This window comes from Plecotus auritus (genome assembly GCF_963455305.1).
Source record: "Plecotus auritus genome assembly, chromosome: 1".
NCBI classification, from domain to species: Eukaryota; Metazoa; Chordata; class Mammalia; order Chiroptera; family Vespertilionidae; genus Plecotus; species Plecotus auritus.
In genome coordinates this window covers 233,041,382-233,057,949 of record NC_137770.1, presented here as the reverse complement: position 1 = coordinate 233,057,949, position 16,568 = coordinate 233,041,382, and the positions used below count along the sequence as shown (strand labels likewise).

Sequence of the window (16,568 nt, the reverse complement as noted above, 5' to 3'; positions counted from 1 at the left end):
CATTATTCATCCCAACGGGCTAATCTGAAAAGAAAGAAACATCAGTTGAGCTACCAGCTGTTAAAATGTATACATCTTTTGGGGACACCCTGTATATAGTCTAGGTTGTCAAAGATGCACAGAAATAGACCCATCAGACCTTTCCGGTTTACTTACTTTTGCTTTACAGCTTTTATGACTTAATTGAGAAAGGTGAGCTATTTTCTTAATCCACAACAGGTTAGAAATACCAATATAATAATGATGGGTGATAAAGCAGGGAGGTCACTGCTACATATAGTTCTAGTGATAACTCAAAGTGCCTCACAGCATCTTACTTTCTAGAAATGGAAAGTTCTCAATGGTGGAGCATACCTGGCCCCAGGGGCTCAGTAAGGGGTGTGGGCCTGTACTAATTAGCTCACAGTTTTATAGCCTGGAGGCAAGACGCTGGTTGACCTCATCAGGCCTCAATACCAAATTAATGATACCATTTAATTCAATCAATTCTGCCTTATTGGACAGCAGTAGGCACAAACAAGTATGAATGGAAGTGCTTTAACATAAGCTGTATGCTTACACTATGAGGTGACAGGGTTCTGTGTCAGAGATGGAATAAAGACAAAAATATTCTGCATCAAATTAAAAAGAGTCTACACACACACAGAGAGAGAGAGAGAGTGAGAGAGAGAGAGAGTCTACCTTTCCTCCACACTGTACAAAAAGTAATACAAAAACTACAATCCAAAACCAGAGTGAGACAGACATCAGCCCTGATCTATTACCAAGATCCATACACCTTTTAAAAAAGGTCTCCTGATTGAAACAGCATTTTGCCTTTTCAATTGGAACATAAAAGGGAAACCTGTCTTCTTCCAAGTTTTTTGGGATTTTGATCTGTCTATTAGCTCCTTGTTGGGGGTGATAAAGGCGATGTGAAGCCGGTAAGGTCTGGGTCCCACATCAAAACCTCTGTAGGAGGCTTGTCTGAATGAATGTCCAATGAAGGCTGGCCTCTGGGAGTCCCTGAGCCCATGGCCAGGGCTGGAGGCGGAGCTGAGCTCAATGAATGCCAGTGGTTGATCGCTGTCTCCAAAGGCTGGCTTTTAAGTCTAGCACCCACTCACAAAGAATCATTCGATTGCTAATGCCTACTCTCCAAGCAATATGTCCTGGCCTCTGGACCGATGTGACCAGCATCTGAGGCTGTGGAGTAATGGCCTCAAGGTTCTAGATGAGTCTAATCAAAGCTTTCCTTTCATCTCCCAACCTGGGAGGTTCCCAGGGAAACTGAAATGGCTAGCACTGAGCACTCATCCTGTGCCAGGTACTGTTCTTTGTGCTTAGATACTTTAGCTCATCTTATTCAGATAGGGACCAGCATTCCCATTTTACACAGGAGCAAATGAAGGCAGGGGGAGCAAGGGGCAGGACCGGGGACTGATGGGACTGATCTCAGGCAGTGTGACGCCCAGTCAGCCGCAGGGAGATCCTGGCTTGCTCTGCAGGTTCCTGGAAGCAGTACTCCTGACTTCTCCCCGGAGGGCGGCGGCAGAGAGAGCTATTGGCTGTGGAAAGAAACCAGCCTACCTCCCATAGGGCACGCCCACTACATATTAGCTGTGGGCAGCTGGTCCGCTAGTTAGCTGCTAAGCTTCACTTTCCGCGGCTGTAAAACCAGGGCCATGTGGCAGAGGGAATAAGACCTGGGTTTTGCAATGAGACCCAGGTTTGATCCTGGCCCAGCAAATCCCGAGTAATCCCAGGTCATGCCTCCCACCGCTCTAAGCCCTCCTAGAAAGGGAGCTACTTGGAGCCCAGGGAAGGCGCTGGTGTACGCATTGGAAACGTGTGCCTGGTCAGGTTGCTGTTAGGATAAGCGTGGCGATGGGCTTTCCCTGGCGCGGGTTTGAATGGAAAAAGATGAGGGACGACACAGGGTACACACAGGCAGCTCAGATGGTGAAATAGGGCCATGGTTTGCTTCCTCAACCTGGCCCATCCAGCCATGTCCCGTCTCAGACCCAGGGCTCCTAGTGTCCATTGCTCGGTCCGGGCTACCAACGCAGAAAGCATCCCCAAGACCGGTGAGGCCGAACAATCCTGGCTTTGTTTTGAAAGGTTTTGTCCCTGAGTTTTCTAGCTGGTGTTTATCTGACTTCCTCCGCTCCAGAGGAGCTAAACTAGCAGATTCAGGTTCTTGGGGAGGGGACAGGTGGGAACACGGAGCCCCACTAGCGCCCATGTGCTGGGATCTTCTGTGTCCTGCGTTGGGACGGAGCAAAGCGCGCCAGCCCGGGACAGAGGCGCACGGGGCGCACGGGGCGCGGGCACGCTCGCTGCCCTCCGTCTCCTGGGAAAGGCTGAGATTTCTCCCCGCCGCCTGGCCGCCTTCCTTTCCTCCGCACAGCCGGGCGAGGTCACGTTGGGCTCATTAAGCCAGCAGGTAGGCAGTGCCCTGGCGGCCACAGGCGGTCCTGGAATGTGCGAGGGGCGTGGTGGTGACAGCCCCTGCCGCCGGCCTCTTTGCGCAACACCTTGGCTATATAACCGGGCCGCTGCGCAGCACCTGGGTGACTGCTTGGGTCCACTACCTGCGCAGGGAGCGCTGGTGAGTACCGCCGCCCGGCCAGGGCGCTTCCCGCCCCCATCTCACTCTCACTCTCGAGAGAGAACCTTAAACTACTGAATTCTTTTAGCTCTCCCTCCATGCTGACCTCAAGGAACCTGGCTGGCTTTGGGCTGAGGAAGAGGGAAAAAAAATCATAAACCTCCAAATTTTCAGATTTCTTTCTTCGCATTACTGCTATAGCTATTACTACAGCTCCTATGAGTACACTCCTGCTACTGGCAGTTATGAATGAGCCACACTTGGGAAGTTCTAAAATTATAGATTATGTTAGGGCTCCTGGTTTTGGGGAGGAAAAGGGGGCAGGGAATGGAAGTATAATGCAGCATCAGGAGGGCTAGGCGCTCTGTTTAGTCACTGATTCTCTGTGTGACCCAAGGCAGGTCTCTCAGTCGCTGGGCCTCTGCTTCCCCTCCTTACAAGAACAGGCATCTGAGATGTGAGATGAAATTCTAGGTCTGTGTGGTTGTCCAATGCTGCACACCCCCACCCGGCCACCCCCCTACCCAGCTCGACTTCCACTGCTAAGTTGTTCTTTCTCTAAAGTGACTGCAAGGTACAGTGCAAACTTGTTCATCGGGGCAGGTGGCCGGAATCAGGGGAGGGCTGGCCGGTCCTTCATCTTGTCTTGGGACAACAGAGCCCACAATTTTTCAATGTTTTGAGGGTGTCAGGCCAGATAACCAGGGAAATGGCTAACCAGGAGATAGATGTGCACAGGTGCAGCTTGGGGGGGTGGGGGAGGAGGGGGCGAGACACCCAGGCTCTCCAGGCCAGAAAGAGGGCGGCCGGTGGACTGGCGTTAATTCAGTCTTCAGATCCCCTGGGAGATGCCTGCCCTGGGTCACTGGCACTGAGGTGAACCAGAGTAGAACCTCGCCTGCTCTTTAGCAAGGAGGCAGCTTGTCAGTTTCATCACATGCAATCCTCCCCCGCTGTGTGTTGGGTTCACCCAGCGATTTCTGTGTTAGCCCTCCTATGCTGGAGTTCATTGGCCTGCTCTTTGTTGGGAATTCTTGCAAAGTTGTGCCTCCTAGGAGACCATTGTTTCAGAGTGTTAAACGTGTTTGAATCTCTTGGTTTGTGCCAACCAACCAGCTGATAATGATCTGCCGGCAAGGAGGGCATGCCTCCAAAATCCACCCCAAATCACTCAACCACTCATTAAAGGAAGTCCCCAGTGGTGAGAAGACCTCTGGGTTATTACTGTTAGACACAAAGTTGACAAAAATAGCCTGAGTTCACCTTAAGAAAGAAGGCAGCCACCTTCCACCCCACCTTCCTCACCCCCCTCCTCCCATCCCATCCCACCCCCATCCTGGGGACAGAATGGCTATATCAGCAGGGAGCAAGCAGGCTGTCCCAGTGAGTTAAGTCATCCCAATGGATTTTAAATATGCAGAAGAGTTCAAAAAGAGGGCTGCAGAAATGATTGAAGTGTGTTTTAAATGTTTATTATTATAAATTAGCCCTTTAACCCCTCCCCAATGCAATGCAAAATAATTGATATAGTTATAATTACAGGATTTATGTAAAATGTTCTAAATCCAAATTTAAGGTACACGGGGAGGGTGGTATGGTAATGGGGCCCTACTTCAAAGAGAGGGCAAATGTCTTTAAAAATCCTATTAGTGCACATCAAAAGTCTAAAGCCATTCAACAACATAAAACCAGGCCAATCGCTTCCCTGTCACCTGCCCCACACCCCTCCCTCCCACCACGACCAGGTCCTTGGGGTTATTTTGCCTTGTGGTGGCTAAAGGAAGCTAAAGAAAAGTAGTCATCAGCCTCTTGGGAATTTTTGAAGTCTTGATCATTTTTTCAAAGTGTAAGAAAATAGAGTCCCTTGAAGTGCGGGAGAGATGCACGAGGTTAACTTGTGTACGAGGCTTGCAGCAGTGCCTGGCACAGTGCACGCCCAGGGGGAGGAGGTGTGGGTGTCCTGGTCTGTCTGCAGGATGCTGCCTCATGCCTCCTCTCCCCACCTTTTCAGATGTCCTTGGGCCGAGCACAGGCAGCCCCAGAACAGGTCCGGGTTGGAAAGACCCAAACAAAGCAGAGTGTAGGGGTTGGGTGACTGCCAGGTGCCCTACATTTCCCTGTTACCCAGGTCTGAGAAGAGCCAAGAGGTTTCCTCTCCTTAGCCTGCAAGACTTCCTCTTGGCATGGGGTGCACCGGTGGATGCAGGAATGTGAGCCAAAAGGACTATTAACACAGCCAGATGGAATGGAGGGACTAGTGGTGTGAAGTAAAGGAGTAGGTGTGTGATATAACCCTAGCCTCATGCTCAGCCATCAGAAGCACCTTTCTGGGTATCAGAACTGCCAACATACACTGAGTGGCCAGATTATTATGCGTTCAGAGATCATAATAATCTGGCCACTCAGTGTAGATGCCTTTACTCTTCTCGGCTCCTGTGGCAGGTAGCGAGAGCATGCTGGAGTGTGGCCTTGGGGAGGCAGGGGGAGGAACAGCTGGGTCAGGAGTGTGGTGTTAGGAGAAAGCCTTTGGAGCAACTCCTAGCTTTATCAATATGAGTAACAGTACAGGTATCCCTGAACCGTCTTACCTTTGTGGATTTGGGGGTTGGGCTGTATCTTAAAAATTTAGAAATTTCCAATGGAAGAAGATAACAATCACCCAATCCCACCATCCACTCTGAACCCCATGGAACATTTCTGGGTCCTGATTGAAGTGCTGTGAATGGGACAAAAATTGCCGTTTATTCACAATTTTCTTGGCTTTCTGTTGTTGTATCTTATAGTTGTTGTTGTTGTTCTGATTCTTTATAACCTCTTTAACGGCATGCTACTACACTGAATGGATGCACCACAGTTGAACTCCCTATTTACATTCTACTCTCTGACAGTGCAGCAAAGGGCTCTGGTCTACATCACGTTCATTCCGTCTGCATATGTTTTCCGAGCACTGCCATGCGCCAGGCAGAGCTGCAGACCCCGAGGATGCAAAGAATGAGACAAAACCCCCTTCAAAGAGGCGATCAGTGTCAGGCAGGTCTCAGGGAAAATCCTCAATCCCTAATTCCTAGTAGTCAGATGACTGGGTCAAGATTTGTGTAAAATGGGTGGCTCTTTAGCTATTTTGCCAAATGTTCTCCAGCATTGCCTATAGTGCTCATCTTACTGCATCCTCTCCAGTGTAACATATATTATACAGAAAATTTTATTTTTACTCATTTAATTTGCACATATTGGGTTACTGATGAGGCTGAACTCTTATTTGTAGCCACTTGTGCTTCCTCTTGTGTGACTTGTTTGTTCCAGTCCTTTGGGTTGCATTGTGTGAGTAGGACAAGGACCACAGGGGGGACTTCCAGGTGTGTCAGGAGCCACACTTCCATTCCATGTCACTGAGAAGGCCTTTGCCAGGGAAATGGGTTCGGAGGAAGGAAGCCTGGAAAGAACAGGGTCTGACATTAATCCAGGCAGCATGGCACAGTAATAATCGCTACTATGTATTGGATGCCTGCTTGGTGCCAGGCACTTTCCTAGGCATCATCACCATTAACCTCATAACCCTGCAAAATAGAATTTCCCCCACTCTATGCAAGGGGAAACCGACACTTGATGTTCGGAGGCATAAAGGGACTTGAGTAAGCACACAGCCTCTGCTAAGGGGCACCTCTAGGGTTTGAACCAGGTCCAATGTGTCTTGCTTATCGCAGAAGACATGATGGTTGGTAAAAGCAGGTGAAATGTATATGAGCCTATATGTTAAGTCCACTGGGGGCACCTTGGAGGATCATGAGGACTTGGCAGACCGAGAATCAATGAAGGTAGATGAGTTTGCATCCTCTTTCTGACTGAAGGGGACAGTCAAGACAGAGGACGAGACAGGGAGTAGGGAAATCAAAGATGGGTAGACTGAAATAGAGATTTGAGGCTGGCATGGAAGCACACGTTAAGAAGTGGTTGAAGGAGGCCTGCAGAGGAGTGTAATAAGGCGCCGAAGAGCCCACACTTAGAGGTGTGAGCACAACACTCATCCACTCCCCCAAGTCTTGCAGCTGCTGACTCTCCCTGCCATGACATCTGAATGACCTCCTTTCAGTGGCTGCTCCTTTAAGCTCTGTTTTCCCACCCACAGACCATGGCTCCTTGGCCTGAGGTGGAAAATGCCCAGCCCAACCCAGGTAAATACATCGAAGGCATCACGAGCCAACAGCCCCCCACAGATGGAAAAGGAAAGGAGCCCAACAAAAGTAAGTGCCGCTCATCCAGCCCCAAGGGGCCTCCTGTGGGGACCCCAAGAGACACGGGACTGATCCTGCCTTTCTCCTGGCCTTTGTCGTTTGTTTGGCCAGATGTCGCCGGGACCTCTGAAACCAAGATTGAACTTCAGCCATCCCACTCCACCGCCACCCTGATAGAGGAGCCCACCGACACTGAAGACCCCTGGGACCTGCCCGAGCTTCAGCACAAGGGGATCAAGTGGTCAGGTAACATGAGATGGGCAAGGGAGTGAGCTCACCACCGTTACAGCATCGCCTCCCTTTCCACTGTCCTGATGCCCTTCGAACAATGGGCCCGGCCAGGGTTGTCACCCGACAGTCTAGGAGGCGTGGAGTGAAAGCACGGAGTGATGTTTGGGGAATCCTTTGTAGTTTCTTTCGTTCATTCGGCAAATGTGTCATTGCTGGGGTTATAACCAGGCTGGACACGGTGCTGCTCCTTAATGACTATCCATTGCGTGCTGACCAGCTCCTGGGTACTGTCAAGGTGCTGTGGCTGCAGCAGTGAGCAGTTAGGGTCCCTGCTCTGAAAGCTGGATTTTTTGGGGGGGGTCCCCTCCCCTAAATGCAAGCATCAGAGAAGCCTTCTGGAAGACAGAGGTAGTATAGCCAGCATAGCCGGGCAAGCAAATGTTGCACTATTTTCCTGGTTCAGGGTGTAAGGTGATCTGTGGCTCGCAGGACTGGGAGGGGAAGGGAGCTTTCAGGGGGGTGGGAGAGTGGGGGTGGTTCGAACCACTTTAAGAGTGGAGAAAATAGCCATCAAGGGCGCAGCATTGCCCAAGCCCTCCCCAAATGGAGGCCGTGATTGCTACCTTGCAGCCACATCCTAGAAAATAGTCTGTGCTGTTCAGAGGAGCTTAGGAGAGCCATTATCTCTGACCCCACACTTAGCGGGTGGTAAGTGCTCTTCACCGCCTCGCTCAGTGACATGGGCTCAGCTGAGCATGGAGCCTGCTTTGCTTGTCCCAGACAACACCGAACCCCTCCTCCCCAGTGCACATCCTGTGGAGACACTTCAGGGGTTTCAACTAAGTGGGCGATAGTGGTGATTTCTCTGAAACTGCAGCCACAGCTGCCCACCATCTCTGGGCCTTGCTGTCCATAAGTGCTCACAGGCCCCTGGCTGGGGAAGGGGGAGCCGGGGGGGGGGGGGGGGCTGTTCAGAGTTCATTGCCAAACTCCTCAGGGTTTCAGATATTAAAAGTCTTTGTGCTTTTTCCCTCCCCCAGAGAGAGACACAGAAGGGAAGATTCTGTGTATCTTGGAAGGGGTCGGGAAGTTCCTTCTGCTCCTGGGGTTCCTCTACCTATTCGTGTGCTCCTTGGATGTGCTCAGCAGTGCCTTCCAGCTGGTTGGAGGTATGGATGGAAGGGTTGAAGGGCTGGGGTAAGGGTGTTCTCATTTGGTTCAGATCCTCACAAGGCATCAAGCCCGCTCCAGCTGCATTTTAAGGCTGGGAGCCACCTCAGCTCATCTCCCATTTTACAGAGGAGAAAACCGAGGCCTACAGAAGTCTGACTGGCTTAGGTGGCTTAGGCCAGGAGCCAGGGCTGGAGCCAGTTCCAGGCATCCAGCGCCTTGTGTTTGTCCACAAACCTTAGACAGGAAGCTGTTTGGCCTAGATTTATCTAAGGGATCTCTTCTTTCTTGGGGACCCCTATCTGAGGGGAGTATTGGATGAGAATCATCTTAGGCCAAAGCTACTAAGGGAATCAAAAGCTGGACCTTTGCTGGAGAAGGACAGGGGTCCTCCCCAGACTGGGAGAACCTTCATCCAGCGCTGAGCATGGCCCAGCATGGCCGTGAAGTGTGAAATCACCACAGGTTCGGTCACCTTTGTATCCAAAATGGGCGACGACACTGACAGCTAGCACTTTGAATGCCTCCTGGGTCCGGGCATTTTCAGGGGGCACTGTCTTCAACATTCCTTCCCAAAGCCCTTCCCATTTACAGAGGAGAAGGCCAAGGCTCAAAGAGATCCTAAGGCTCACAGCCTGTAACTGGCATAACAACATTCAAATTCAGGTCTAGGTGACACCTGGCACATGGATTTTTGCACCCCTTGGTGCTTCTCTTGAGAACTCATCTTTGTGACCTGGGAGAATTGGGGTAAGTGGCTTACTAACTTTCTGGATGCCACTTCTGGTCCCCCTGGTCCGAAGCAATAGCAGCGAGGGGCTTTGCTCTGAATATCTCAGACAAGTCACCTCCACTCTCTGGGCTTCAGTCTTCTTTATAAAATGGATTGGGGAGTGGATTGGTGGTTTCAGGCACACACAGAAATGACACATCCGGCATTCAATTACAGGCTGGGGCTGGGGCTAGGGCTTGGGGGAGGGAGAGTGGATAGATGAGAAGATCCACTCCTGGAGGACAAATCTCATGAATGGGGAATACACCCCAATTCATGAGGCAGGAATTGAGACAGGAAATTCACTGGCACCCATAGGGCCAAGTACAGAGTTGAGGCCAGGTTCATGATCAGAAGGCTAGTGGTTGAAGAAAGGGAGGAGGGTGCAGGATGAAGCCACAAGAGGAACAGGGTCTGGGGGGTGAGTGGGGCATGTCTCCTGGCATCAAGGCAGGCAGGGGAAACGCATGAAGGAGCAAGCTACCACAGGTGCCAGCAGGGCTGGAGGCTGAGATCCACAACCCACAGCCAATGTTGGCCACGTGGTGCCCACCTAACCCCCTATCATGAGATCATGATTTGTTTTGTTTTTCCAGGAAAAATGGCCGGGAAGTTCTTCAGCAACAACTCTATCATGTCCAACCCCCTGGCGGGACTGATGATCGGGGTGCTGGTGACGGCCATGGTGCAAAGCTCAAGCACCTCCACATCCATCATCGTCAGCATGGTGGCCTCCTCACGTGAGTCCAGTTACCCATGAACCCAGATGTATTCCAGGCATTTCCCTTGCAGCTGGGAGCCCGGGATTTACTCTGCCCGTGTCCAGGCTTGTCACCATGACCTCCCCACCTTGTCCTACTATGATGTGTTCACCTGAACCTCAGGCAGCCTCCTGTTTCTATATCCGTAGCCCAGACTGAGAATAGACCCTGAATTATCTGGATCTGTGCTGTCCGCTCCAGCAGACACTTGCCATATGTGGCTATTTAATTTTATTTAACCTTAATTGGTTTTAATTGAAAAATATATAGCCCGGCTGCTCAGTTGCACTAGCTGTATTTTAAGGGGTCAGGAGTCATATGTGGCTAGCAGCTGCCATTCCAAACTTGAACCTGAGAGTGGAGACAGATTCCCTGAGTGGGACAAGTGTGAACACATGAATTTTCAACCCAAACCAGCATTTTAGCCAAAATTAACTAGAGCCTTTTCTGGGCACAATTAGAAAAAGATATTACTTCTTTAAAATACTTATGTGCCAGAACATTGTGGCACTATATTAATCTTGTTTAGAAAAAGGAATTTGCCATGTTTGTTATTTGTTTTCTAGTCTCCTTCAAGGTGGCCTTGCATCTGAGGAATTGAGAAAGACACTTTAAAGCAGAGCTCACGAAGGGTTTCTTGGGGGTCTGTGGATTCCCTGGAATTATGTGCTAAAAAGTCTTTTTGGTCCATGTTTGTATTTCTCTATGCGTTGCCCTAGCTTTTATCCGATTCTTTGCAAGGAGCATACAGGTGAAGAGCTGCAGTTCTAGGCAGCGGCTAGCCTGATGGGTTCAGCCTGCCCGGGGCACATCAGGAACCTGGCCAGGCTGCCTATCTACACTCGCTGGCTTGCTGACTTCCTGTTTTCTACCCAGTGCTGACGGTGCGGACTGCCATCCCCTTTGTCATGGGAGCCAACATTGGGACCTCGATCACCAACACCCTCGTGGCGCTCATGCAGGCAGGAGACCGGAATGTGTTCAGAAGGTAGGAGGCTCAGAACCAGCCCTTGCCACCAACAGGCCCTTCGGTGTTGGCCAGCTTGTCATAGCTACCTTTAGATCGCCACCGAGAATGTGCTTGTCAGTCCTGGATCGCTTATTCCTGGCCATAGCGGAGTGCAGCTGAGGGTAGGGCTCACAAATGGAAACAGCCCCCTGATCTGCACAGGGGGGATGGGAATGGCACCATCACTGTATTGTCTAAAGGAGTAAACACAATCGTACAGGTAAACACTTAGCAAGGTGCCTGGCACAGAGTCAGGGTTCCCTAAATGCAAGCCCAAGCTAGAAGCTTACTTGCAGCGTGGTGCGGTTAAGACAAGGCCAGCTAGGTTGTGGTTGCCTGTCCTGCTTAGTCAGAAATAATTATAACCTGAAGCTTTCATTCTTGGCCAGCTCAACCCATGCCACTTTTTCTTTGTTCTTCACTCGCCTGCTACTGAAAGGCAAAATGTAGCTTTTGTGGATGTGGATGTGTGAGATATGAAATGGGGCGGGCTGGAACCAGGCAAAGGGAACCCTTTCCTTCCAAAAGGTTAATGTAAAAAGTAAGCACATTTCCTGGCCTCTCTTCTAACAGGTGACAGCTTTTTTGTGTTTTTTTGTTTTTAACCTACTAAGATGGAGAGGCAGTTTTCAGCTTGTCTGTGTGATGCTCATGCAGTGGGTCAGGCAGATGGCCTTGGGCAGGCTGGTTGGGGGCAGCAGTAGTAGATGAAACACTACCAGGGTGTTTTGCTAATCTGATCTTCTCAGGAAGCCAAGTGGGCGTTCCTATGCCCCATTTTATTAATGTAGCGATGCAACGAGGCTAAGTAACTTTGCCGAGGGGCATGGCTGGGATTCAAGGTTTTCTTATCCAGATTTTGGGCTCTTTTTGCTGTTAGATGAACTTTTGCCTCTGGATGACCCATGACATATAAACATAAGCATGTGATCTATGGTGGTGCCTGCTCATAGGAATGTGGTTGACCTTGCTCACCCCTGTTGGAGATATTTTAATAGACTGACCTTCCTAGACTGGTGCCCACTTGCTCATTGACTAATCTGGCTGTTGGCTCGGGGTTCCCTTCTGTAGGGCTTTTGCAGGGGCCACCGTCCACGACTTCTTTAACTGGCTCTCCGTGCTGGTGCTCCTGCCCGTGGAGGTCTCCACCCATTACCTGGAGGTCCTGACCAACCTGATAGTGGACTCCTTCCATTTCAAAAGCGGAGAAGATGCCCCGGAACTTCTGAAAGTTATCACGAATCCCCTTACAAAGCAAATTATCCAGGTAAGGGCCAAGTGCCAACTCCCTCCCCCTTGCCCTTCACCCCACTCAGCCGGGGATGGACAGGAAGGAGTCTCTGCACACCGCTATTTGGCTGCTTCTGAAAATAGCCAGGAAACTGGGGAAATACTAGGGAGAGTAACGGACCTTTCTTGTCTCCTTGACCTCAACGTGTGTGTTGTGTTGGAGGTTGGAGGGAGATGGTGAGTTTTCTCAAGGCTCAAGCACTCCCCACTGGACACCTAGGGCCACTTTGGTCTCACTACTGACCTCAGCACCAGTGGGATCACTGGCAAAGTATTATCCTACTTCTAGCCAAAAAGAAAGGCTACTGCCCTTCCCATCCATCTTCCCCTCTGGTCACCAGAGTCTGTCCATATTATTAAAATGAAAGAAGGCTTTGTGAATGTTGCCTTTGGAGAAGGGGCCAGCTTAGACCTTGCCCTCTCATTCTCACTTCTGGTTTTCTCTGCCATTCCGTTACCCTGTGAATACCTACACGCTTTGTAGGCACCAGTTCACTATTCACATCTTCACTCATTTATTTATCAAGTACTTGCTGATGTCTAGGTGCTGACAGGGTGAGTCCCAGCTCACCTCTGCAGGGCCTCACCGTCTGTTCACCTCCTCTGAGGTCCTGTTTTCAGCAGCCCCTGCGAGTCCCTCCCATGTTCGTGCTGAGCATGTGCTGACTCTCTTCTGTCTATTGCCTTCCTCAGCTGGATAAAAAGGTTATCAACCAGATTGCAATGAATGACCCAGCAGCTCAGAACAAGAGTCTGATCAAGATTTGGTGCAAAACTTTGACCAACGTGGTAAGTTTCTAAGAATATTGGTGGGTGGGTGGACTCTTTCATCTGTACTTTAAGCAAATTCTTTCATTCGAAGTGGGAAAATAAAAGGTCAGGCAAAAGAAAATTGGGGACTCCTGAAAAATCAAAACTGGCCCGTGAGAGTCCATAAGGAAATAAGTCCTTGCATGCTGGATGGACAGAGAGAATGCAGTAGAATGGAGAGAACCGTTTGCCCCATCCCACAACACAGATACATTATCTTCACTTGGCATTATTTTCATGTCCCTCGACTTTCTGGCTGCTTCTGTCCCCATTTATGGAGAGACCATGGTCTCCCCCTTCTCCCCACTAAAATTGAGTGTTATGTTTGCCATCTAGACTCAGATGAATGTCACCGTCCCCTCGATTCAGAACTGCACCTCCTCCGACCTCTGTTGGACAAATGGTTTCCATACCTGGACCATCAAGAATGTGACCCACCGGGAGAATATTGCCAAGTGTGAGTAGAACTCAGAGCATCAGCCACTGGAATGGGCTGTCTGGGGTGCTGGTGGTAACAACCAAGATTCTGTCACTATAAGACAGAAGGAATAAGCTATGGCCTAAATAACAATCTGTGGCTTGGTGGACTCTATGCTCTTCTAATAAGGACTTACCATGGTTTCTTCAGGCCAGCACATCTTTGTGAATGCCAACCTCCTGGATCTTGTTGTTGGCATCATCCTGCTGGTCACCTCCCTGCTGGTGCTCTGTGGCTGTCTGATCATGATCGTCAAGCTCCTGGCCTCTGTGCTTGAGGGGCAAGTAGCTGTTGTCATCAAGAAGACCATCAACACTGGTAGGTGAACTGCCCCCCCCCCCATTTGGGGCTTTCTAGGGGTGGCATCACTGTTGCCACCTCAGGGAAGCTCCTTTAGATTCTTATCTAGCAGTGGCCTCTGCATGGATTTTATCTTTGGATTTGAGAAGCTGCAGAAGCTAAGACACTCTTGGCCCTTGAAATCTTTCTTGGTGTCTTGGGTGGGACCTGGGGAGTAAGAACAAACTTGGATCGCATGTTTGCAAGGTCCTGAGAAAGCCAGCTCAAATCCAGAACTGTGAAACCATCCTTCCTACCCTAGCACGTGCACCCACTCTGGTCCTGTGGAGGTGCCTCCCCAGGCCTCCATCCCATGCCTTCCTAGAAGGCTTGTGACAGATCACTTTTCCTTCTGTCTTCCAGATTTCCCTTTCCCCTTTTCCTGGCTGACTGGCTACCTGGCTATCTTAGTGGGGGCAGGCATGACCTTCATCGTGCAGAGCAGCTCAGTGTTCACGTCTACTTTGACCCCACTGATCGGTGAGTTTCTCGCTGGCTTCTGCCTCTGGCACTGTTACCATCTCCTGTCATCCTCTGGGACTGATGTTATGGACTTTGTATTTTCCCCCAGGTGTCGGTGTGATAAATATTGAGAGGGCGTATCCACTCACGCTGGGGGCCAACATCGGTACCACCACCACTGCCATCATGGCCGCTTTGGCCAGTCCAGGCAAGACCTTGAGGAGCTCACTCCAGGTTAGGAAATGCTGTGTGGGACAGGGGCTCTATGGGTGGGATGCAACAATATCTGTGGTCTTGCAAGCAGATGGTTTCTAACAAGAGCCCTGCTTCTCTTAAGTCTAAAATGGTAATGTGGAGGAGAAGCCATCTACTCCTTAGAGAGGCAGTGAGACGCCCATCACTGGCAGTTGATTAAACAAAAGTGAGATGGCCACTTGATCGAGGTAGAAAGAGTATTTTGGAATCATAGACATTTATGAAGATCTGAGGTTCTGGCTAAAGCCATGATGTCCAATAGAAATATAATGTGAGTGTAGAATACAAATGTGAGTCACCCATGTAATTTGAAAATTTTAGTAGCTACATTTAAAAAGTGAAAAAAAAACCACAGGAAGATCAATTTTAATGATGTATTTAACCCATTGCCATTTCAACATGTAATCAATATTTTTAAAATGTAATATTTTACATTCTCTTTTGGACTAAGTCTTTGAGGTAGCCACATTTCAAGTGCTCAGTTGCCACATGTGTCTACTGTATTAGCCAGGGCTGGTTCAAGTCCCTAGCATGATGCCTGGCACCTTGTGGGAGGACATAGGACAGTGAGTGGCCTCTGAAGTCAGGCTTCCTGGGTTTGAAACCCACCTCTACCTTCTCTCATCTGTTTGACTTTGGGAAAATAAGCTTAACCCCATGGTGCCTCCGTTATTGCTAATATCACATGGGGACAATATTGATAGCCACCTCATAGGATATTGTTTGAGGATTGAAGGAATCCACATAACGTGCTTAGAACAGTTGTTTCGCTCATAGTAAACATTATAAACGTCAGCTGCTGATGCTGCTAACTGTCCCCATTCCTCCTTCCCTCCCCTCTCCCTAGAATGGGGCATTGAGCCAAGGGACTCAGCTATCATGCAAGACTTCCCCTCTGCCCCTCCAGCTCTTAACTGCTCAGCTGGAAACTGCAGGGCCAACACACAGGCTAGCAGTGGGCACATGCATGAAGTTCATTATTAGTTTGCCTAAAGGACTTCAGGCTCTGAAAACTGCTGTAATTCAACTGGTCAAACTCCCCCCCCTTGGCGCCCCCCCCCACCACATTCCTCCCTCAACCTGACACATGGCAGGCCCTCAGGCAATACAGGCCCCTTGACTCTACTACCTCAGCCAGCTAGGTGACACCCCTTTACTCCCTCCCGCCCGCCCCCCCCCCCCCCCAACCACCACCACTATCACCACCACCACCACCACCACCACCATGAGACAGACCATTCACCTGTTCAACCTCTTGTGTTTCAGATCGCCCTGTGCCACTTTTTCTTCAACATCACGGGTATCCTTCTGTGGTACCCAATCCCGTTCACCCGCCTACCCATCCGCCTGGCCAAGGGGCTGGGCAATATCTCAGCTAAGTACCGCTGGTTTGCTGTCTTCTACCTGGTCATCTTATTCTTCCTGGTCCCACTGTCCGTGTTTGGCCTCTCGCTGGCTGGGTGGCCAGTGCTGGTGGGCGTGGGGGTGCCCATTATCCTCGTGATCCTTCTGGTGGTGGTGCTCAAGCTCCTGCAGGCCAGCTGCCCTCGCATCCTGCCCAAGGTGTTCCAGACCTGGAACTTCCTGCCCCTGTGCATGCGCTCGCTGAAGCCCTGGGACATCGCAGTCTCCCTGGCCACCGGCTGCTGCATGAGGAACTGCTGCTGCTGCTGCCGCATCTGCTGCCGCTTCTGCTGCTCGCTCTGCTGCCCCAGGTGCTGCCGCTGCAGCAAGTGCTGCCAGGAGCCCGAGGAGGAGGAGGAGGATATCCACATCAAGGTCCCCGAGTCCTTTCGTAGCATCTCCATGGTCGTGGAGGCCCCGGAAGGGGTCTCCAAGTCCCAAGTGGACACCCTGAACACGAACACCACTTCCAGCCTCACAGCCTTGTAGGGGCTGCCCCGAGGCAGGAGGAGGGGCCCAAGTCTCCCTTGCTCCCTCCTTGGTTCTGCAACGCCATTCTCCACTTTGCTGAGAAATGGCATAAACATCAGCTCTGACTCTCGTTCCCCTTTGCGCATGTGTCAGCCTGCATGGTCGCTCTGTCTCCGCCCCTGCTCTCTGGGTCTCCCACTCCCAGGAAGGTGCAGAAAGAGAATTAGACAATGACGCCTGGCTAGATAACGGATCCCCTCCACCCACCCACCCACCCACTCCTGCACACAGATG

General features: G+C 50.6%; 1 protein-coding gene across 1 annotated transcript; it reads left to right on the top strand.

Moving 5' to 3' along the window:
- Nucleotides 1-2,461: 2,461 nt before the first annotated feature.
- Nucleotides 2,462-16,292, top strand: SLC34A2 (solute carrier family 34 member 2; the record flags this gene model as incomplete). Its single annotated transcript, XM_080667727.1, has 13 exons — nt 2,462-2,590; nt 6,717-6,831; nt 6,934-7,068; nt 8,094-8,222; nt 9,592-9,735; nt 10,633-10,744; nt 11,837-12,032; nt 12,749-12,844; nt 13,202-13,322; nt 13,494-13,661; nt 14,046-14,162; nt 14,254-14,378; nt 15,666-16,292. 13 exons carry the CDS (start codon nt 2,462-2,464, stop codon nt 16,290-16,292), a joined length of 2,214 nt encoding a protein of 737 aa, XP_080523853.1.
- Nucleotides 16,293-16,568: the final 276 nt, after the last annotated feature.